The sequence below is a fragment of the Amyelois transitella genome, chromosome 4, assembly GCF_032362555.1.
Source record: "Amyelois transitella isolate CPQ chromosome 4, ilAmyTran1.1, whole genome shotgun sequence".
Taxonomy (NCBI): domain Eukaryota; kingdom Metazoa; phylum Arthropoda; class Insecta; order Lepidoptera; family Pyralidae; genus Amyelois; species Amyelois transitella.
In genome coordinates, this window is record NC_083507.1 from 7,651,243 (window position 1) to 7,674,335 (window position 23,093).

Consider the following 23,093-nt stretch of genomic DNA (forward strand, 5'->3'; position numbering starts at 1 on the left):
TACTAACGCAACAATACTATGTTTCATAATAATTAGATAAATTCATTAAGCTTCATTTTGCATAGATCAATTTTAGTAGAATTCTTATCAAAGCGTATTGCAGGTTGCAATCCAGTTGCCGGATAAACACACCGCTCGTCATTCTGTTAACTTTTGTACATGCATGCATCCACCTGCTTGAGGAGGAGCCCAGAGTCTGCTTATGAATTGCCTATGCCGCTGATTTTGGTATGACAGATTTTTTAATGACACCCGTGAGTTTCCTGAATATTTGAAGGTTTCCTCACTTTTTTCCACACATGTTAAGATTGCAACTCGTCAGCTTTTTATAAATCTGCTGTAAGATGTATTTATTTATCGCCCAAAGGGATTTCTACATACATTTCCATCATTTTAATATTTCAATTCATTATGAACAAAATATATTTAAAAGTAATTGAAATTAAGTACTCTAAATTGTTCAAAGCTGTACGCTATATTAAGTCGTCATCTTGATAACTGAACTTATAAAAACAGAGAAAATTTTCAACACACATACACAAAAGAGAGCACAATGTCTGGCGCAAAAGATTGGAAAACACTGGTCTATCCAAACAAATACTATAGTTATTCCTAATTCCTTTTGTTCCGAGAAAATCCTTTGCATAATCATATTTGAATTCTACATAAAACCGTCCCTTTTGTTGTTGTTTCATTTAAGTTGTATCCGCGGCCACCACAACACAATAAAACATTCAGTGGCCATGTTATTATGTTAATGCATTTTAAAATTACGTTATTTATAACCGCTTCTGTTCGAACATGGCGGGTAGGTGGATGTTTATTTGAAGTAACAGCTGCATGTTTGTTGTTCACACTTTGCGGGTCTATGATTTATTTTATTAACATTACTAATGGAATAAATTAAGTAACGACCACATTTGCTTGCAACAATTGTGACTAAACTAACTGCATTTGCGGCATTTTAATTTTGGCGGTTAAAGTTAACTTAATGTGCATGTCCCGGGTAGATATTCAACGGTGATGTATCAAATTTGCATAGATGTTGTTTTTTTATCTTGCGTTGCTTTAAATCGTGGTCACAGGCAAACCCAGGTCTACCGCCAGAAGTAATCCAAATGAAGTGTAGGTTAATTACTACTTTCATTAATTGTACCAAAATTCTATATTTTGATTCGTTAGATTCGAAGTCGGGGTACCTACTTCTCACTTACGAATAGGTTACCTTACGCATTAGGTCACCGACCACCTTATCATCCTTTTAATATGTATAAACATTGACTAGCGGAGCCTAAATTCTCGCGAATTGACGGTCCCGCCCTTATTCTGTCTAAGATAAGGCCTGTGGACTGAAAGGTCTCGAGTTCACATCTACCCACTTGTGTCGTCTCAAACTACGTAGGAGTTTTAGTTTAGTTTGTTAATTTGGTAAGTTTATTTACCTCTGTTGTAAGAAGCAAACCCAGTTTACTTAAACTTTCGCGTGTAACCTGCTAAACCAATGAGAAACCTGTTTTAAGGAATTTAAGTTTCAGACTTTACTTTTCCAAAGCCAATCGAGCCCTTTGGGATGTTAACGTATTCAAATTTTGGATTTGTCTTATATTTCTTATGCTGTACCATCGAATTACAAAGTTACCCAAACCAGTTGCGTGGTCAAAAACGGCACACTTCGAGCTCCTGAGGTGAGAATAAAACAGAGACTAAACGCCAAGAGAAAGTACTACGTACGAAGTGTCTTTACATTCTTTGTAATAATATACCGCCGCCCTGCACGTCACCTATCGCACGAGATTGTAATTCAAAACGTAGGAGTAATATAGGATCTAGCAGAAATGGAGTCTTGGCGCAAATAGGCCATATTTCAGTGAGATTCTAAGATAAATCACGATGTTCGCGAGGTCGGAACGAATGCCTCAAATAGCATTCGGGGTCTCTTGTTACCGAGCGAACCCATCCATCAATGTTATGTAAGTGCATTCGAATAAATATCGAGTAAGTAATTCATCATAAAATGACATTACATACCTATATGAAACTTTTATATAAGCTACTTTGCTTTCGATATAAGAACTTTTTTCTTTGATGTTAATTTGAAATTATTATAGTCTACAATCTTTGCGCGACTGTATCTGCGTGCATGCAAATGTGTTAGATTATTTAGTTGCCAAGGCTCCCATGAACATTCAATATACTCGTACGTCACTCAGCCGTTTTGGCGTGACTAGGAAACATATTTTATACATATACAGAAAAAAATCCCTACCGCCCTCTCGCTCATAACTTGTACATAAAATCTATATTAAAGTTAAAAATCAAAGTGTTAAATAATCTCTTTATTTCAAAAATTACTCATCACAATTCCTATTATAAACATACGTCAGGCAAACTGTATTCAACCGTTGTATCGCAGTCCAAACTTATGATAGCACTCTTGTGTTTGTATTCCAGAGACATTTCAAAGGCGTCGCGGTCCTCTGTCAACTTGTCAAAGAAATAACTAGTGTTCGCTTTGCAGTGCACAGAAACATTTGAAATATTCCTGCATAATTTCAAACTGTTTCTTTTTATCGGACTTTCTTTTGGCGTCGAAAAATAATTAGCCTCTTTTAATACATTATTTCTTTTCAATTTCTTAGGCGTAGAAAATTTACTTTCGAATATTAGTTTGACTAAATTGTTGTCCACTTTTGCATTTTTCGTGCAAGGCGGTCTATTGACTATTTTGTCAACTAGATTAGATAAATCGCTATCATCAATTTCGTCTCCACTCGCACAGGACATGCTCAATAGGTGTTCGATTTCATTTTTATTCTCCTTGTCCGAAGAACCACCACTATGCAAGAAATAGTTTGGTTCATTTATAGAAATATTATTCAAGCTGCATCTCAATGAGTGCATTGCCTTTTGGATGGACTTTCGTTTCTTCTTCGCTATAAAACTATCAATAGTCTTTTGTCTGCCTTTTGTGCTTTTGAATTTCCTTTTCAGTTTATTCACGCAGACGCTAACGTTATTCTTACTGGAATTAATCTCGGTGGTCTTCGCCGTTAAATCTAAATTCTTCAGGGATCCACTGAGATTGGCAATTTCTACATCAATGAGTTTTTTGACCTTTCTGTTGTATTTTCGCTTAGGTTTCTCGGCGCCATCTTTGTTCTTTGTGGCTCGCGGTTTCTTTGTTTTCGGCGGCTTTTTTATAGACTCCTCGTAGGCTTCAACAAGTTCAGGGTAATATTGTCGCATTAAATCCTGCCGCTCCGTCGTCGTCCAAGGTTTAGAATGGTCTTCGTCTTCTGTAACAATTTTTAAATACACGATGTTGAAACTAAAGCTAAACATAGATATTAAACTTAAACCAACAAAGATAAAAATAGAAAACTAATAACAAGCTTTAGCTTTCGACGTTGTACGTGCAAAATCGCGGGAAATTTTGGCATAACCTTTTTTTGGGTACTCGCCTACACTACGAAAAGAACATAACACAATGCAACACACGATTTGTGTCTTTTGAATCACCCAGTAAAGAATTTTATACTAATTTTTATACCCATTGATTAACGACATTTTCTCAATATTCAAAAATTTAAAAACGCTCACTTATGCCCGAATATTTAATTATAGAAGTCGATTCCTATCTCGCCTAAGGAAAACGACGACAGGCATTCACGCGAACTTAACTTGTACAAACATTTGCTCCGATTTCCGTGTAAATATTAAATATTAGTTCAACACTTTCAATAATAAATCGCTGCAATATTAATAACAAGGAACATTTATCGAATCTGCGATGTTGACGCATAAGGCCACGAATACATTAGATGGCGTTGAGCGATTTGAAGACAGACATATACTTTCACATTTAAAAAAATTAATAGAAAACAGGAAGTAAAAAAGAGTTCTATCTCATCTTCCAATGCAATCTGTACGTTCCTAGCTGCTAAGCTTCGAAGTTCAAAAAAATTCTCTACCACTTTCGAGTCTTCATTGACATATCCCTGGGGTAGTTCGTTAAAATGATTTCCCATCGATTCCAAAAAAAAGTGATGTGTGAATGATAAATGATAATTAAACACAATTATGGTTATTAATGACGATCACGCTGTATAGTTTTTTTTTAAAGTGAATACTGTTTTCTAAAGACAATAATACAATATTTAACCAAACCAATTAAGAAAAGTTGTTATAGACACTCATTTCCACTGAAATCTCGCCACCGCACGCATAATGCACACACCCTTACACCAACAACGCTTCAAACTTGGCGCTCACCTCCAAAGAGTTCGTCCGGAATCAACGCTTCGTACTGGCCGTCGATATCGCCCCAAACCACTTCGAAACTCGGCACACCTATAATTAGAACCCGACGGAATCAATTGTGTCACTCGATAGTCGGGCGAATTGTACAGACAGACAATTCCTTGGGTGTCATGTTAATCTTCAAATTATTAATTATGTAACTTGTCGGTTTGTCGTGAGAATTTATCCTACTAATATTGTAAAAGCGAAAGTTTGTAAGGATGTGTGAATGTTTATATACTTGTTACTTTCACACAAAAATACTGAACGGAAATGAAACTTTGCAGTAATATAGCTGAGACATTGGGAAACATAGTAATAAGTAATTCCAATTCAGCCACGCGCACTAAGTCACGGGTATCATCTAGTAGATAATATATAAACAAAAGGGCAACGATAGCTAACAAATATTTACCCCTAGGGTTTCGTTTCTTTTTTATCACTAACGGCTTGATAGTTCGATTTGGGACGTTATCCTGAAGATGCCATTTCGTCAACACAGGCATATACTTCTCTACACAGTATTTTTCCGACCAATCCAACTTTCTGGACATCAGTTTCTACAATTAAAAAAAAACTACAATAAATATTACATGTTATATAATTGTTGATCCCAAAAATGTACAGTCAACGGCATAAAAACATTTTTCAGCGGCTGACTGTACAATTATACATCTTCATCCCAGCTGTGTGAGATACACAGCCGGTAACCACACGGCACCAATCGTTCACTTATCTAATTAAATAAAAAAAAAATCTAGTCATAACGTGATCATCAAACAAAATTAGCGACGAAAACCCACATCACTGCACTACTCACCACAAATTGAATCAGACTGGGCACGGGGTATTTCAAACTGTCGAGATCAATTCTCTCTGGGGTCGCGTTCAGAAATTCCTTCATAACTTTCGGCTCCGGAAAAGGCACGCCGCAGGAGAGGGCCCTGTTGCGAAGTGACAGCTCACGCTTGACTTCAGACACTTTTGATCTGAAACGATTACCACTAGAGAACCAAGTGCCAGATTAAAATTAATTACTTTTGTTTATTGCGTACTTTAAAGAGAATTACTCGAATTATGACTTTCATAAGGTCACGCTATTAAAAATGTAACAAATATACTATTTCATACTTACATATTTACAAGGAAAAAAAATATCCGAAGAGTGCAGTACAGAAATGAATGGGTCTTATTTTGCCTTCAGATCTTACGTTCTAATTTTTTTTAACAAAACCGACTGACCTGAGACGGAGATGTAACCGGAACTTACACCGGGGAGGATATTGACTTTTATCAATATCAGTTAACAACAGTAGTGAAGAAATAAATACATACATCATGCTCTTATTCATAAACCTGACATCACTTTGTTGAGAAGTTGTCCAAAAAGGTATCTTTAAATGTGCTGTTGCAGTCAATACACAATTATTAATTATTCATGTACATATATGTGCCGTGTGGTTCCCGGGTGCCGTGTGGTTCCCGGCACCAATACAAAAAAGAATAGGACCACTCCATCTCTTTCCCATGGATGTCGTAAAAGGCGACTAAAGGATAGGCTTACAAACTTGGGATTCTTTTTTAGACGATGGGCTAGCAACCTGTCACTAGTTGAATCTCAATTCTATCGTTAAGCCAAATAGCTGAACGTGGCCATTCAGTCTTTTCAAGACTGTTGGCTCTGTCTACCCCGCAAGGGATATAGACGTGACCATATGTATGTTTGTATGTATGTGTATTCATGTATATGCGAAATATCGTTAATATTGTTGAGAAGATAACTCATTGCAGGAAGTATAGTTATTAAAGTTATTTATTCCTACAGAAGAAAGAAAGAGAAAAGAGGAGAGAAATAATCAGTTAAAAATCACTATATTATTAACATAAAAATTAAGAACCTTTAACAATAAAAAATTATTTTTGACATCTCTCCAATAAACAACATCATGGCAACCGTTGCTATGGCGTATACTAAGAAGGTTGCCTACACTCATGAAGGGGTAACGTGTTTTTCAAAAACCATATTTTTCCTTACTTGTGTCCTAAGTCGCTGCATCCGCGATGTGTCGCACAGACCGGGCAGCCATTTTTCAAATGTGCCCTTCCCACGTGTCCGCACCGGTCGCAGCGGCCCGGCGCCGACACGAAGCGGGTCTGCTCCTCGTAGTGCTCGGGATCGCTCACCCAGGAAAGTAACCTATATTATAATTAAATTACTCGTCTTTATACCTCATCTTTGAATGTCTCCAGGTACCATAGCATGGATACCGTTCAATATTTTTCTATTGGCTGGTTTAAATGATGATATGCAGTGCTCTGGATCGCTCATCCAAGTGAGTATTATATACGTATTCAAATTCAATCTCATCATTTGATGTGTCCAACATATGTTTGGATGCTTTTCAATATGTTTCTATTAGCTGGTATTTTGGGCTAGCAACCTGTCACTATGAATCTGAATGTGTGAATCAAACCTTTGAGTCTTTTGATGGCTATTGGCTCTGTCTACCCCGCAAGGGACATTAGACATGATATGTCATATATATATATGGTATTTTAAACGGGTCCGGTCGATGTGGCCGCACTTGTCGCAACGACCGGGAGCGAACACGAAGCTAGCTTTCCTTTTGTTTTGAAAATATATCATACTGGTAATTTGCACTTACTGTAGATTCTCACTAACTGTTTTTATAATCGATTTATCATACTGAACCGAAATAGGAACCTGGGAATTACTTCTCCATCGGGTACAGTGTGTAGGAACGAAACAACAGTTGTTATGGATGAGCCACATGCGCCAACGCCATAATCGCAGCCACAAAGGATCGCCAAAGCCACCATCTTGTTCCGTCCAAAACCTGCCAACAAAGGTATTTGAAAACCTTATGTTTTATTATTTTATTGAATGGTATCAAAATCTCTATAAACCATACATAGATGTATAAACTAAAATTTATAGAGCAATCTTTACAAAATGGTGCGCCAAGTTTGATCATTTTAAATTCTACAAAATTATCATATAAACATACATATAATCACGTCTATATCCTTTGTGAGTGTAGCTGTTTGGCTTAATAGAATTGAGATTCAAAAAGTGACAGGTTGCTAGCCCATCGCCTAAAAGAAGAATCCCAAGTTTATGAGCCTATCACTTAGTCGCATTTTACGACATCCATGTGAACAAGGTGAAGTGGTCCTATTCATTTTTTTTATTGGTGCCGGGAACCACACGGCATCTTTCATAAATTTTCGTGAAGTATATATAAGTATGAAAAAATAATAGCAATAAACATACTCATGCTTCTTAATATCAAGCAATTAAGAAAGGACCAGCTTATAAACAATCTCTGCAAACCAACTTCTAAAAAAGGCCTTGTAGTGCTTTAAATATCTAAAACATTTAAAGCTGTACAGGGACTTTTCACTCCACAATTGTATGATAGATCCATATTAATTCTCTGCGATCACAAACCATTGCTGCGGAACATGAGGTCGGCATCGTAGCAGTCCACAGAGCCCTGCATGGCGCCACCACCAGCCGAGCTTGAAACGCTAAAATTGCGGTACACTCGCCGCGCGCCGTATGCGAAGCAATCCGAGTCTTGGGACACTACTGCGTCAACCAGCTGTTCGATTTTACAAGATTTTCATAATGAAATAAACCTTAAGTAAAGTTCTGAGGTATATACATAAATAAAGTCACGTGCATTTCATGGAGCGAAGGATGAGACTAAATTAGCTATTAGGCAGATGTTCATTAGACGTTTCTTATTGGGAGGGAATCTGTCTTTTGGTTTTTTTGTAAATATGGTTGTGGGTTAAGGATAAAATAAACTTATTTAATTCTAAAAGAATGTAATGAAAATCTTTGAAAGAACTATTACAATGATTTTAAAAACAGTTAGTGACATAGAGAAATATCACCAGTTATACTTACATATTTGGTATTGTTGTTGTATTATAGGTAACCACACTAAATACAGAGGTGATATGCTGATAGAAAAGGCCCAATGTACTAACAATGACTGTTAAATACTATTTAATTTTTACAAAAATTTGATATAATTTTAAATTAAATACCTGCACCTTGAGAGTTCAGCTGTGCACATGTGGCTTCTGCTTCTCCTCTCCCTTTGACACATCTGATTCCCATATGTTTCAGGAGGGTTTCACACTGTAACACAAGTGATGTTCCTTTAGTAACAGTAAGTGAAAAAACTATTTATCAGGGTTAGTAAGCAAATATTATCTACGACAAATTAAAATAAGAATCTCCCATTTCTTAACAAATAAAACAGAAATGTTTATTCCAAAAAAAAAATTTTTTGTTGTTATTTGTTGTTAATAGTCTGCTTGTAATCAATAGCATGATGATGCCACACATGTAGTTGAATATACAAACTAAGATAAAGCACAGTGAAATAAGTAGTATATTACATACAGTGCTGTCTTTGGCATATAAAATTCCAAATAGACAAAAATATTATGTGCAATAATTTTATAGAGAAATTAATAAATACTAACCACATTGAAGTTTTTATAAAGATTTAAAATTAATTATTCTTACTTCTTTAAGAACTCCTTTAAATCGTTTTCTTCCCACATCAGGACGTTTAGTAGATGCAGTATCTGACTTAGGAGCAGCTCCCTTAAACTGAATAGCATTACGTGCTGCCATCACATCTCTTTTCAATTCTGGAGCATCACCTTCCAGTACAAATATTGGGTTTATATCAGCCAGTATTAAGTAAACTGTTCTGAAGAATAGATTTCTGAAAATATATTATATTTGTACAGTTTCAATAAAAATTATTGTCAAATATTAATATAAAAATTTGAATTGAAGATAATTTCAATAATTGCTAGTCTATTAGTGGTCAAATGGTTAAGGTGCATGATGCACAGGGAGGCACAGGTTTACATCCTACTGTGGCCATGGCCATGTACCAAAATTCTTTTCTGAGTTTAATTGCTAACTGATGCTCTTAAGCGAAGGGACTTATATACATTCAGACAACTGAATGTATACAACAGTGACCCAAGATAGTCATGTAACTGTAGTCACTTTATGAAAAACCTGACTTTCCAGGAGCGTGATCATAGATAGGCACACTCCGAGCTCCTTTCCAGAGACGAGAGTGCAATTAAGACTAACACCAGGAACCAGGAGTACCAGAAGGAAGAAAAATGTAATTAAACAAGTTCAGGGTAAGACTGTTAAATTAGAAAAACGTGTGCTATACACAACGAAAAATAAAATGAGACACTAACCTGAGGTAAAGTTTTGGTTGAATGTAATAATCTGTAACATTTTGGCTATCACAAACCCACCCAGATAAGTCTACTGCAATTGTTTCACCTCGAATCTGAAATCAACAATGCCGTCTAATTAAAAAAAATTTAGTAAGGAGGCATCGCACCTTGCTTTGGTTGAATGAATTGAAAGGCGGAAGCTTCTAAGAAATTATCACTAGATACCTCATGAAGAGATTTCTTTTCGCTGTAAGGCGATAAAACAGTCCACAGGCCTTTAATACCCATAGTGGTCGATACCAGAGGCACGAATGACTGCTTGCTAACAAACGCAATAACAATAAGAATAACACTAACAAAAGGATTCAAATACTTTATATACTCTTAAGTTTGATTCAAATTAGGTGTTTGTTTGTTGGTTTTGTTCAATTGAATTACAGGTTGAATGCATATTTGATCTTTTCTATGAATTTGAATTGAAATCCTTTCGGCATTTCAAATTTTGAATCAGTTTTAAATTTTGATTTGATATTTTCACGTTGACAATGTCAATGCTGTCAATGTCTTCCTTTTTTTTATTCGAAAGTTAGAAAACAATACTCGCAAATGTAGCATGGCCATGTATTCTTGGACTACAAGTAGTTTCTAAAACTACAAAAAAGTGCTTGCCAACTAAGACATTTTATCCTTAAAATTAGAGGTATTTGTATTAAAGACCAGTCAAATTATTATTTCGGTTGATGCACAGATCCTGTTTGAAAATAGCGCCTGTGGTGATATGCAACCTCCACACTAGTTTTGACCCCTTTTCGTCTATATTTCATTTATATTACATACTCAAGTCATACTCTACAATTTTATTGAATAAAGCCATATTTACTGCGAAATGTTTAGTTATTCTACAGTGCCCACTTACACGACATTTGTTTTGTTTTCCGTTGAGACCGTGTTATATTTTGTCTTGTTTTAAGGGTGCCAATTTTTGTGACATTGTACATTCAGAAATAAATGATCGAAGCGAATATTTTTCGGGTATAAAATTTTATTTCTTGCAATATCGAAAATATAGCAGATGTTTATAGTTTTGTTGTCTTTATACCCGGCAGACCCCCATCACTCTTTTTCCCTTTCTGCTTTACTGGGGCATACTTTTTAAGGCGACAGAAATAATTAAAAATAGGGAAATAACAGAAATACGGGATTATCTTTCCACTGTCAAATAGGAATAAAAAAATTAAAAAAAAATTAATCCCGACTTTGCCGAAGTAGATTAAAATAAAAACATCTTTTTATTCCGACCTCATTCCCAATCCCAACAAGGTTGCCAAATATTTTTTTAAATAATTGGGTAGCCTTTTTAATGAGTAAAGGTGTTGGTAACACTTAGTTATCATATGTGTCACTGCATGTCACGCTAACAAAGCAAGTAAAATGATAACATTCTTGATAATGTTTTGCTTTTCTACGGAATCATAGTTAAATAAAATATATTGTACATATGCTTTGTTTATTTCGGATTAGTACGAACCCCCTGTAGTATCATAATAATTTTTTTAACTTCTTTCCCTAAGCTATTCAAATTTATTGTCTTTTTGAAAAACTTTATTTAGTAGGTATAATGAGTTAACAGATATTAATGATATTCTTGAACTGTTATCGGCGTTACCGCACTATCACACAATTGTTTGTTACCGAGGGGCCGGCCTACACGAGCGTAATCAACAAACAACGCCGTTTGTCTTGATAAGAACAAATACCTAAATAACAGTATTATTTAATTCCCCAGTTGACGCAATTCTATCATCATGTCTTATTTGAGGCAGATGAATAAAATCTAGTAAGGTCATTTTTTCGTGTAATAATATGTAAAACAGATGCCTACACAGTAAATGTAACAGTATTTTATACTTAAGTTAATTTTATACCTTTTTGTTTAATTCCAGCACCATTCTTAAGCTCCAATATACAGTAAGGTTCAACCATGCTCAACTTAAAGAAGTTACAAGACAGAACATCAACAAAATTCTTATTGCTAATCGAGGAGAGATAGCATGCAGAGTGATACGCACGGCCCGGAAACTGGGCATCAGAACCGTAGCCGTGTATTCTGATGCTGACAAATATGCTATGCATGTGGAAATGGTAATTCATAAATTTATTTCCTACTTTAAGATGCTAAAACATGATGCTTACCATGGCTGTCAGCCTATTCAAGACTGTTGGCTCTGTCTACCCCGCAAGGGATATAGACGTGATTGTATGTATGTAGGTATGTATGTTAAGATGCTAAATTAGCAAAGCTGTGGTCTATAATTTTTGTTTTATTTTTATAAGTAGTCAACTTTACTTCTGAAAAACTAATGGCAATGTTATTGTGAAAGGATTTTAGAGGTCACAAATTTGTAAAATTATAATTTTTTTAATGCTGGCATATATTTTTTAGGCAGATGAAGCTTATCACATTGGACCTGCAGCTTCATCTCAAAGCTACCTGAATGCTGGCAAAATATTAGAGGTAGCAAAAAAGTCCAACAGTCAAGCCATTCATCCAGGCTATGGATTCCTTTCTGAAAATGTAGAATTCTGTGAGAAATGTGCCAATGAAGGAATTATTTTTATTGGACCTCCACCAAAAGCAATAAGAGATATGGGCATAAAAAGGTAAGGGGTGGTTTTTATTCATCTAAACATTGCATGACAGTCAAGCTTGTTTAAAAAAAAAAGGATTGGTAAGAAAGTATGTACCTATAAATAGAGGTAGAGTAGAAAAGTGTGTATATGTTTCTTGTTATATCAACAAATAAATACCAATCTTAAAGTTTTATCCTTTATGTTTTTAGTACATCAAAAGCAATAATGTCAAGTGCTGGAGTGCCAATTGTAAGAGGGTACCATGGTGAAGACCAGAGTGTTGAGAGGTTGCAGTCTGAAGCCCAGAAAGTTGGCTTCCCACTTATGATCAAGGCTGTGCGAGGAGGTGGTGGAAAGGTAAGCAAGTTCTATTTATTAATTCTTTATATATACATACATACATATAATCAGCTGAATATAGAACCATGGTACAATTAGGGTTAGGATTTCTTTTCCGCATAGTCTACAGAATATGTGTTATGTTATCATAAAAAATCACAGCGATAGGTACCTGCTATTTGATACAGATATTTGAGTTGCTTATATAAAAAACCTGACTCACCCAATCCTGGATCATGGTCAAGGGTGAATACTCATTCACACAATAACAACTTCATTCCTTTTTGCTTGAATTCCAGGGTATGAGAATAGCCATGACAAAAGCAGATTTCTTGCCACAATTAGAGTCAGCTAAAAGGGAATCAATGAAATCATTTGGAGATGATAATATGCTGCTGGAACAATACATAACTGATCCAAGGCATGTGGAAGTACAGGTATAATAATTTTATTATGTACATGTTTCTAAAAAGAACCAATCAAGAGATAATCAATGATAGTAATAGGCAGATAGTTCTACTCGTAAATAATGCAAAAACGCTTAAAATCATTTAAATCACTTTTATCTTAAGTTAACCTTGCTTAGGGTCAGGTCAAAAGTACCCGAAACCGCCGAGCTTGTATGAAGAGAGTTATGAATGTGGACGAAGCGAAAGAAGTATGCAGAGATCGTGGCAAGTGAAAAGAGGTAGTCTCTGCCTACCCCTCCGGGAAAGAGGCGTGATTTTATGTATGTATGTATGTATGTTAACCTTGCTTTAGTGACCACTCCATGTCTTTCACACTCCATGACTAAGGAAAATGCTTATAAATTTAGGATTCTTGTTGGCGATGGGCCATAAAGCTTAATGTGGCTTTTTAGTCTTTTCAAGACTGTTGGCTCTGTTTACTCCGCAAAGGATATACCTAGACGTGACCTTATGTATGTATGTTAACCTTTATAATAGCTATGTAAGCAACAGTTGGGAATGCAAGTAGGAAAATAGGAATATGATGAGCGAAAGGTTTAGTTTAAGTTTTAGGTTTAGTTTTCATTAAGTGTGAAGTCGCCATTATAAATTGTCCAAATAAATTTCAGTAAAATCCTAACTCGGAACCAAAAACCCTTATCTGATTTATACCTCTTCTACCTTTGACATTTAACCGGGTCTACATATTTTCCAGGTATTTGCTGACATGCATGGCAATGTAGTTCACCTTTTCGAGAGGGACTGTTCAGTTCAAAGACGTCACCAAAAGATCATAGAAGAGGCACCTGCTGTAAGTTTTTCATAAATACTTTATTTTAATACTGGCGTTTATTTCTGGTCTCGGAAAAACATTCGAGATTTCCTCTTAACGCGGTATTCTCTCCTGGATATGGATCTGTATACTGTTGTACTACTACTAGTACTAACATCAATGCACGAATGTAATCATTGTATAGATTTGCTAAAAGTTATTAAAAACTTTTGCAAATCTCCATAGGATTTAAGTTAGGTTAAAGCTAGTTCACATCCACCGAGCCCAAACAAAAAGAGCAAACCTAAAAAGTCCCAGCTTAACTCGTCAAACACGATATATGTGGTAATGGGCTTATAAATTGAGGATGCCGAAGACCAGGCTAAAATGAAGAGAAAGTCTTTTAAAGAACTCGAAACACGCAAAAACGGGACACAAAGAGATACATCAGTTAAGGACTGAATTTTCAAATTAAAAATTCAAACTCAAAACATTTATTCATAAATTTAAATCATATCTTTTGTTTCACAACATTGGTTGACTTCAAATAAATTACCTATTTAAAATGAACTTTACTGCCGCTCATTAGGTACTTCAAAGCTAATTTACCTATCGTATAACAGCCCGGTCTCTCAGAGGAAACAAGGCGTGCTATAGGCGAGGCCGCCGTGCGCGCAGCCCGCGCGGTGGGCTACGTGGGCGCGGGCACGGTGGAGTTCATCCTGCACAGAGCAACGCACGAGTTCCACTTCATGGAGATGAACACGCGGCTGCAGGTTGAGCATCCCATCACCGAGATGATCACTGGTATGAGACATAGTTCAGATAATATATTTCGATACCTTGACTCCCTTTTAACATAGGGTCGGCACATTAGTTAGTTCTTTTCAATCTCCTCTCATCTCACTTATAGACACTTTAACTTTTCTGATTAACCTGCTAAGTAAGTTGTTCCATATCTGTTCGTTTACCGACACTCCTAATGCGCTTTCATCCATTCCCTCTGAATGTCAATTCCATCGTTAAGCCGACACTAAGCGTAACTAAGCGTGTCCTTAAAGTTTCTTGACTATTCGATGTGTCCTCCCGGCAGTGGATAAAGACTTTACCTGTGTACTATATAATATGTAGGGATAATGATAATATAAGTTAATCATACATGTCTATATATCTATAGGCACGGATCTAGTAGAATGGCAGCTCCGCGTGGCCGCCGGGGAGCCGCTGCCGGTGTCGCAGCCAGAGATAGTACGACGCGGGCACGCGGTGGAGTGTCGCATCTACGCGGAGGAGCCCGGCGCCGGATTCTTGCCTAGGGCCGGCACATTGCATAGACTGAGACAGCCGACGGCTGAAGACAATGTGCGGGTAAGAAGCCCTAACTTATAAGAAAATGACTAAAATGCGGATTTAAATACTAACCAGCCGAGTGAGTAAGTAGAGAGAGTTGTTGGTAGTTTAAATAAGTTATAAATCAATAATGACCGATTTGTTTTGTTCTGCCGTCGACAAGTCAGGCCCCAATCCTATCCTAACCAAATTATGAATGCGAAAGTTTGTTTGTTTGTTATCTACTTAACTTACTTTATATATACCCTGGAAAACCAGTATTCTATGGTAGGTGGCAATAAAAGGGGCAAAAGTTAGTATCGCATGTAGGAACATAGAAGAACTGTTTTTTTTTTATTATTGAAATTTTCTTTTAGATTGAGACTGGCGTGCGCGAAGGTCAAGAAGTGTCAGTCCACTACGACCCGATGATTGCCAAGTTGGTGGTATGGGGGAAAGATCGACATGAAGCCTTAGCCAAGACCAGAGCAAAGCTATCTGAATATCAGGCGAGTTTGGTTTTATGAGCTATAATTGGCAGTTAACTTTTTCAGAGGAAAAACGCACATAGCTAACTGCAAAGCTTTTCATATTATTGTTTTTTAATATTTATGTCCTCACTAGAAACGTCAACACATCTGTTTAAAATGCAAAAGACCAATTGATTGCAGATACCTAAAACAACAAAAGATTTATATTAAATAATCTCAATTCAAAGTCCAAATGAAACAATTGTTCTTTTTAACTCTGCCAGAAACAACATATCAATCGTCCATTATACTTACTTTTTCTTTCATTTATTTAATTTTCCTTAATTTCATGGCAGGTCGCGGGTCTAGAAACGAACGTGAACTTCTTGCTACGCCTGTCCGGCGCGTGCGCGTTCGTGTCGGGCGACGTGCACACCGCGTTCATACCGCAGCACGAGGCCGAGCTGTTCCCGCCAACTGACGCCGCGGCGGTTGAGCAACGCGCCATACAAGCGGCCCTTGGCTATGTGAGTATAATGCACCTAAACGTATTAGTTTTAACATACATACATATACATAATATACATAAATCACGCCTCTTTCCCGGAGGGGTAGGCAGAGACTACCTCTTTCCACTTGCCACGATCTCTGCATACTTCCTTCGCTTCATCCACATTCATAACTCTCTTCATGCAAGCTCGGCGGCTTCGGGTACTTTTGACCTGACCCTTTACCAAGACGTCCTTAATTTGATCGAGATCGTTCGTCTAGGTCTTCCCACTCCGACCTTTCCCCACTCTCCTTGTATATCTGCTTAGTCAACCTGCTTTCATTCATCCTCTCCACATGACCGAACCATTAGTTTTAAAGAGCAGTTATATGCTGACTCTTGCTACGTCTGTCCGGCGCAATACCGTTCGTATCGGGCGACATGCACACCGCAACACGAGGCCTAGCAATCACTGCGCCATATAAGCGGCTCTTGGCTATGTGAGTATAGTATATAAATAAATTATTGTAAGTCAAAGAGTAGTTTAATTGCCTACTACTGTGAACTTCTTGCTACGTCTGTCCGGCGTGTCGGCGTTGTTTGAGTGTTAATTGGTAAGAGAAAACATCTCGAGAAAACCTTGTAATTCAGGCAACTATATCCATAATTAATATCATGTAAACGTGTCTAACATTAATAAAAGATCTCGCTTACTATGCGGTTAACTTTACAGGCAAATAGAGATGATATGACAATTGCCTTGTTAAGGTTCGTGATTCATATCTCCCTGTGCAAACCAGATCAAGCTTATACCTTAGTGATAAAATAATTTCTTAGAGAGAAACAATAGCACATTCCTGATAGTAAAAAGTAATCGAAAGTAGGAATTATTCTTAAATTTTCAGATTTTGAATTCTCAAAGAAACAACTCTTCTAATGACAGTTGGAAAGGAATAACCGTTGACGCAGCTGCATGGCGACCCAACTATCAGCTCAAGAAAACTATTCCATTACGCTTTGGTGAAAACGGTAAGTAGATTTATATTTATAATAGTTACACTTTTACGGCAAAAAGACTGAAATGTTCTTCAATTAAAAAAAATTGTCAGTTTGAGGTTCAAAGTCATAAGTAGGTTTCATTTTGATCATTCATTCATACATTCATACTCCTGGAAACGTTATTGAGCAAAAAGCTAAGAAAATATTGTTTAATACAAAATTTTACAGATGTGAAAGTAACGATCGAGTACGACATCCTACCAAACACTTTCAACGTGCAAGTGAACGACGGGGAGTGGCGGCGAGTCGAGGCGGTGATTCGTAGCACCGAGCACGGGACGAGGCTGTTCACGCTGATCGGAGACAGGAGCGGGGAGGTCGGCTTTCTGACCTACGATGATGAAGTACACGTCTATGATGAGGTGATTTCCATTGTGTCGCTTAGGTATACTTAAAATTCTGGCCAAAATGCTATTAGTTGTGCTTCAGTAGGTTGCCTTTAGCAATGGTAAACGAAATATTGAACAGCTATAGGTTGTACTGATACTAAATGGGAAAAGAGAAAATGTATCAATAATAGTAATGAACTGAAGGTATTTTATTAATAAAGAAAGAAAAACGAAGTAACAAGTAAAAGTGAGATGGCAAATGTTACGGCAGAGCTCGTGTATATCATTAACACGACAGGAATCACTACATATTGCAGATAAATCCAAGGTGCTGTCAGATAAGTTCAGACAATCGTTATTGTTCAATACAATGTAACTCTTTTCTAATATAAAACTTGATCTATGACAGATGTCAAATACATTTTATGGTCTTGTCTTTATCGCCCCCACGTCATAGTTATCGCCCCATCCTGCTCTCACAGAGATCAAACTTTATTAAATTTTGTCTTGAAACGGTGCCTCTTAATTACTTCACTCTAAGACTAATATATAAACTACTAGCGACCCCCCGCCCCGGCTTCGCACGGGTGCAAAATTCGGAAAAAATTATACATAAAAACCTTCCTCTTGAATCACTCTACCTGTTACAAAAAACCGCATCAAATTCCGTTGCGTAATTTTAAAGATTTTAAGCATACAGACAAACAGACTAAAATAGCGACTTTGTTTTATACTATGTAATGATGTATTTTCCGCAGAATGGTCAAACCGTGGTCAGAATCCCTCGGCCGAAGTACCAATCGCAGAGCACCACCGCCGCCGCGGCCGCAGACAGCGCAAGCTCTCCCACACCCGGGGTCATGGAAAGACTTCTCGTTAATGCAGGAGATACGGTGAGAAAAACATCGTCTTCAACACATTTTTTACATATATACATGCATTTAATCAAGTCTTTATCCACTGCGGGGAAGACAGAGCCAACAGTCTTGAAAATACTGAAGGGCCACGTTCAGCTGTATAGCATTATGATGGAATTAAGATTCAAATAGTGACAGGTTGCTAGCACATCGCGTACAAGAGGAATCCCAAGTTTGTAAGCCTATCCCTTAGCTGTCTTCAACGACATCCATGGAAAAGAGATGGAGTGTTCGTATTCTTTTTGACTGATAATCCAAAGTTATCAAGTACTACCCTTTATTCACAAACGTTAAGAAGATATCATTTGTTTGAGTTTATTTGAAGTGATAGAAAGAGAGAAAAAATAAGCTTTGTCAACGTTAGTGAATTAGGGGATACTAATTCATACTACTTTTAGATCGCGGTCTTGAATGGATTTTATTAAACCTACTGATCATTTGTTTACTTCTTCACTCAGGTTGTAAAAGGCCAGCCCCTCTTCGTGGTGATAGCAATGAAAATGGAGTACGTGGTGCGATGTCCTCGCGATGGCGTAGTGGCCGAAGTGGCCGATGTCAAACAAGGCGATTCCGTTGGAAAAGGCGCTGTTATTGTTAAACTACAAACAGACAGTGCTTAAGGTTATTATTAATAGTTATTATTGGACAGGGATATTTTTTAGTTTATTAAATTGGATAAAGCTAGCTGGAAATAGCTCTTAATCTTTGGGAAAAGCAATGTTGTTGCTCGTTATACATTATTGATTTAATATGTGATATTTACATTAAAAACTGGTCTTTGTTGTATTATTACTCTGTTTAAAGCGATTAATTTTAATTCTGTTGATGCAAATTGAATGTAAGCGGCCACTTGAGCTTGATAAATGTTAAAATTCTTTAATACTGGCTGATCATAAAATTAGTTTAGGTCTGGTGACAGCTTTGTGGCCGCCATAGCTGATGTGATAAGGAAGGTTCGCCTCCAAAACTATTGTTAGTGCCAGTTGAGGTTAAAGAATACGTTTTTATTAATCAATTAATTATTTAGTACTGGCTGGCCACATTTTGTATGTTAATTTTTTTTTACCTAGTGTGTTGTCGGTATACCGTATAACGGATGGGTGCGTGGTGTAGTGCCTTAGCTGCCATTAAGCAAAAGGGGTTCCATGTGTGGCTTTACTTTGTAACTTTTTACGGTGCATTAATGGCTATGTGTGTAATATTTACATTTATTATGAGGAACAAAGTGTAAATTAACTGAAACTGATATGATGACTAGAATTTCACCTATTAATAAAATATTATATGCTTACGTTAAAATGTTATGTTTCACGCGCATATATATAGGTTTTTACTTTGACCGTTAAATATTCAGGGAAATTACTAGTCGAACATTGTTATTGAAATTTATATAAAAACGAATTATGTATAAGTAATTTAATATAGGTATATACATTTATTCAAAATAATGGCATTCCCTTGGCGTTTTCTTACAAATAATTGTTATATTCTTATTGCCCGTTTTGTACTTTTAATTATTTTATTTTGTCACCAATTATGTTTAAACATTTAGAACTTTATTACAGTTGCGATTGTCTTAATTTTTATTTATATTAAGTTGTTTTTACACGATTTACATTCCTATAGTTGTAAGTTAACAACTTGTCAATATACATAGTTTTCATACATGGATGTACCTAAGAAATATTTTTTATATATTATCATGCGATTCTCAACCTTGTTTACTTACTTTATTATTATAAAATGATTGAAACAGTTTTTATGAAATAACTGAAATTTTTTATACTAAAACAGATTTATTACCAAAAATATCATCTGTGTAAAACATTAAAATAATATATTTTGTTAAATATTTTTAAGAAATATATGTATATTTTATTTTGTTATTAAAAACATATAACTTGTAAAATAATCATTTTAATACAAATTGTGAAAAGGCACACCATGTATCTATAGAGTACCAGATAAGATAGCGTGCCGACTGTCCGAATTTTTATTAAAAAAAATTGCAGTCCTAATTGCATATTTTGTGGAATGGTATGGCAACATCTGATCCATTAGGAGTATTCATCTGTGATGGTTGCATAACAAGTTGCATACATACCTACCGTAATTCTATCCGTATAACTACAAAATTACTCCCTGAATTTCATTTGATAAAGGACCGTTCAGGAATTGCAGGTCATTGTTTACAAAATAAATTGGTATTTTGACATTGACCGATGCCACTTACCTCGGCTTACCTCAAAAGAGTCGTTCTAAGAATACAATTAGTGCACAGTTTGGCACAACGCCCGAGAAATTACAAAGAAATGCAAAATTTCTCAAAAAAAAATTTCAACAAAGGCATTAATGACGTCGGTTGTAATGAGGCATGGAAAGGAAATATATTTGCTCTTCTCTTTAATACTGTATAATTAAAAAATATTATTTCTGTTTAGTATTTTAAACCGCTTTTTGGGAAAGTTTACAAAAAGAGTTAAACTGAATACAACATAACAGGGAGTAGTGTAGTGACACAGTGGTAAAAATAAGGCCCCTGGTTCTTCCATCTTGGTCAGGCCAAGATGAAAATTATCGTTTTCAGATTGACCTGATTCTTGTATATGTATTGTATTCACATTTAAATATATATCTAACTTTGTACTTATATAAATTTTAAAGGATCTTCATAATGAATTAAAAGACATCCTGAACTTCTTCGTACTTCTCAGTTTGTAAGTAAAATTTTGTACGCAATAGACCTTCCTACTTACCTGATTTCTCATCACATTTCCTGGTGCACAATAAGATTTTCGACCTTGTCAGTCTATTGTTTTAAGACGTAAATCTTGTTAGCCGTAGTAAGAGAACACGAAATCGTGTTTAGCAGTTTCTGTTCATTCCGCCGCAAGGTCTACCGACGTCCGCGTATTGTAATGTAAACATACCGGCGAAATCTGCAATGACACAAATAATGAGCGTACAAAAGGATACCCTACAGAAAAAGTACCCTTACAGAGGCAGCCTTACCTACCCTTCCGGGAAAATGGCATGGTTTTATGCATGTAATTTTGAGTAGTGTAAAATGGTGCTCTTTTTATGTGATATAAAAGGTGCTCTTTTTATGTACATTATGTATAACCATGATGAACCAATCAAGTTTAAAGTAAATTCCCCGTTCAAGATTGCAGAGGATGATAATAATGAAAGATAACGAGAAAACACATTAGGTGAGAAAAAAAAATTTACCTATAAATCAAGTGAGAATCCATTCCATTTTATATTTATTTTAGTTATAGACGCGAGCTACTACGCGGCAGTTTCACCTTGAAGCAGGCTCTGGCACGCGACTCGCTACAAAAACGTGTAACGCAACGTTTACATTGTCTCAATTTTATAACAACATTGACGTCAAAACTATACGATGCTGTTTTCCATTCATGAAGCTGAAGAACTTACTAAAAATATTTTTTTGGTAAGTTTCCTAAAATGTCGTTTTAGCAAAGTCAATACCTTATCTCCATTCATGTATTAGGTACGCTATTTTTGGCTTGGGTGGGGAGAGGGGGGGGGGGGGGGGGGGCAAAGGTTGGACAATGTCTGGTTAATTTGGGAAACCTTATAAAATATAAATCTACTTTAGCATTTCAATAAACCTTTAATTTCCTCTTTTTCTTGTATAATTAGTAACTCTTTCATTGTAGCATTTTACCGAAAGATTTATTATTTGCTTAAAACTATACAACATTGAACTGCCATGGTTTATAGGTAAAAGAAAATTTTATGATTCTAGGTAGGTACTACGAATGGGTTATTGAAACCTAGGTACCTATCTTTTATTCACAACTAGTGGCCTACCCCAGCTTCGCACGGGTAGCATTCACAGGAATAAACCTGCCTCAGACATCAACTTTCCAACATTTCAAACAGGAACAAAATCAGTCCTGTACTTCCCAAGATCAGCGCATATAAACAGACAGAAAATAGGAGGTCTTAAGTATATAAATGTAGTGATAGTGACTGATGATATAATATAACACATAGATACTGATTTGAAAGGCATAATAGCAAGAATAAAAAGATACATTCACAACACTTTGATAACCATGATGATAAGAAACCTTGTCATTGTCATGGTTTTGTCATGCAGAGCATAATTTTAAAAGTCATAATTGAGATCTTAGTCATGAAACTCAACCAATATTTCGCCAGCACTAGTATCGGGGGCGTAGCTCAGATGGTAGAGCGCTCGCTTAGCATGCGAGAGGTACCGGGATCGATACCCGGCGCCTCCAACTTTTTTAAAACACTTTTTTTATATAATATTTTTATTTATTTCTTTTATCTTTAGTTTTTATATATTTTTAAAAATATTTATCTGGTGATTTATGCTAAATGTTGCTTTGTAAGATGTTTACACAGTTACGCATAGTTACTGAACGGATTTGTATGAAATTTTACGGTAATCAATACGTTATGTTACACACGCGAGCACAACCGTGGGCTGGAGCTATATTTGATATTTTACCCCTAATTACTAATATGTACACTTTAATATATGTACCTACTTATATATATGTAACCAAAATTAACACTAGTCTGTATACATCGAAGTGGCTTCTTAGCACTCAGAAATATTTTGGCATTTAATGTAATTTGTCGTGTCGTAAGTCTAAGTTGAGGCGTTGTAATCATTGACCCGAGTAAACGATAACCCAGACAGCACTCAGGTATTTTGAAGGACTCCCTTCATAAAACAATGCCATTTGTATTA

General features: G+C 36.2%; 2 protein-coding genes and 1 non-coding gene across 3 annotated transcripts; 2 read left to right on the forward strand and 1 right to left on the reverse strand.

The window, feature by feature from the left end:
- Nucleotides 1-2,321: 2,321 nt before the first annotated feature.
- Nucleotides 2,322-10,159, reverse strand: LOC106136908 (flap endonuclease GEN). The gene is made up of 11 exons (XM_013337576.2): nucleotides 9,778-10,159; nucleotides 9,571-9,665; nucleotides 8,867-9,071; nucleotides 8,384-8,473; nucleotides 7,772-7,925; nucleotides 7,025-7,157; nucleotides 6,335-6,496; nucleotides 5,120-5,288; nucleotides 4,715-4,859; nucleotides 4,273-4,350; nucleotides 2,322-3,296 (listed from the first exon to the last, which is right to left on the reverse strand). The coding sequence occupies exons 1-11, from the start codon at nucleotides 9,838-9,840 to the stop codon at nucleotides 2,368-2,370; spliced, it is 2,223 nt and encodes a 740-aa protein (XP_013193030.2). The 5' UTR covers nucleotides 9,841-10,159; the 3' UTR covers nucleotides 2,322-2,367.
- Nucleotides 10,160-10,960: 801 nt separating this feature from the next.
- LOC106137014 (methylcrotonoyl-CoA carboxylase subunit alpha, mitochondrial) lies at nucleotides 10,961-20,118 on the forward strand. The gene is made up of 14 exons (XM_060954454.1): nucleotides 10,961-11,389; nucleotides 11,496-11,694; nucleotides 11,996-12,213; nucleotides 12,393-12,540; nucleotides 12,822-12,959; nucleotides 13,687-13,782; nucleotides 14,367-14,550; nucleotides 14,921-15,111; nucleotides 15,450-15,581; nucleotides 15,899-16,069; nucleotides 16,938-17,061; nucleotides 17,260-17,453; nucleotides 18,179-18,313; nucleotides 18,796-20,118. Exons 1-14 carry the CDS (start codon nucleotides 11,358-11,360, stop codon nucleotides 18,955-18,957), a joined length of 2,124 nt encoding a protein of 707 aa, XP_060810437.1. The 5' UTR covers nucleotides 10,961-11,357; the 3' UTR covers nucleotides 18,958-20,118.
- Nucleotides 20,119-22,541: 2,423 nt separating this feature from the next.
- Nucleotides 22,542-22,614, forward strand: Trnaa-agc (transfer RNA alanine (anticodon AGC)). Its single transcript has one exon. It is a non-coding gene; the product is annotated as a tRNA-Ala (tRNA).
- The last annotated feature ends 479 nt before the right edge of the window (nucleotides 22,615-23,093 follow it).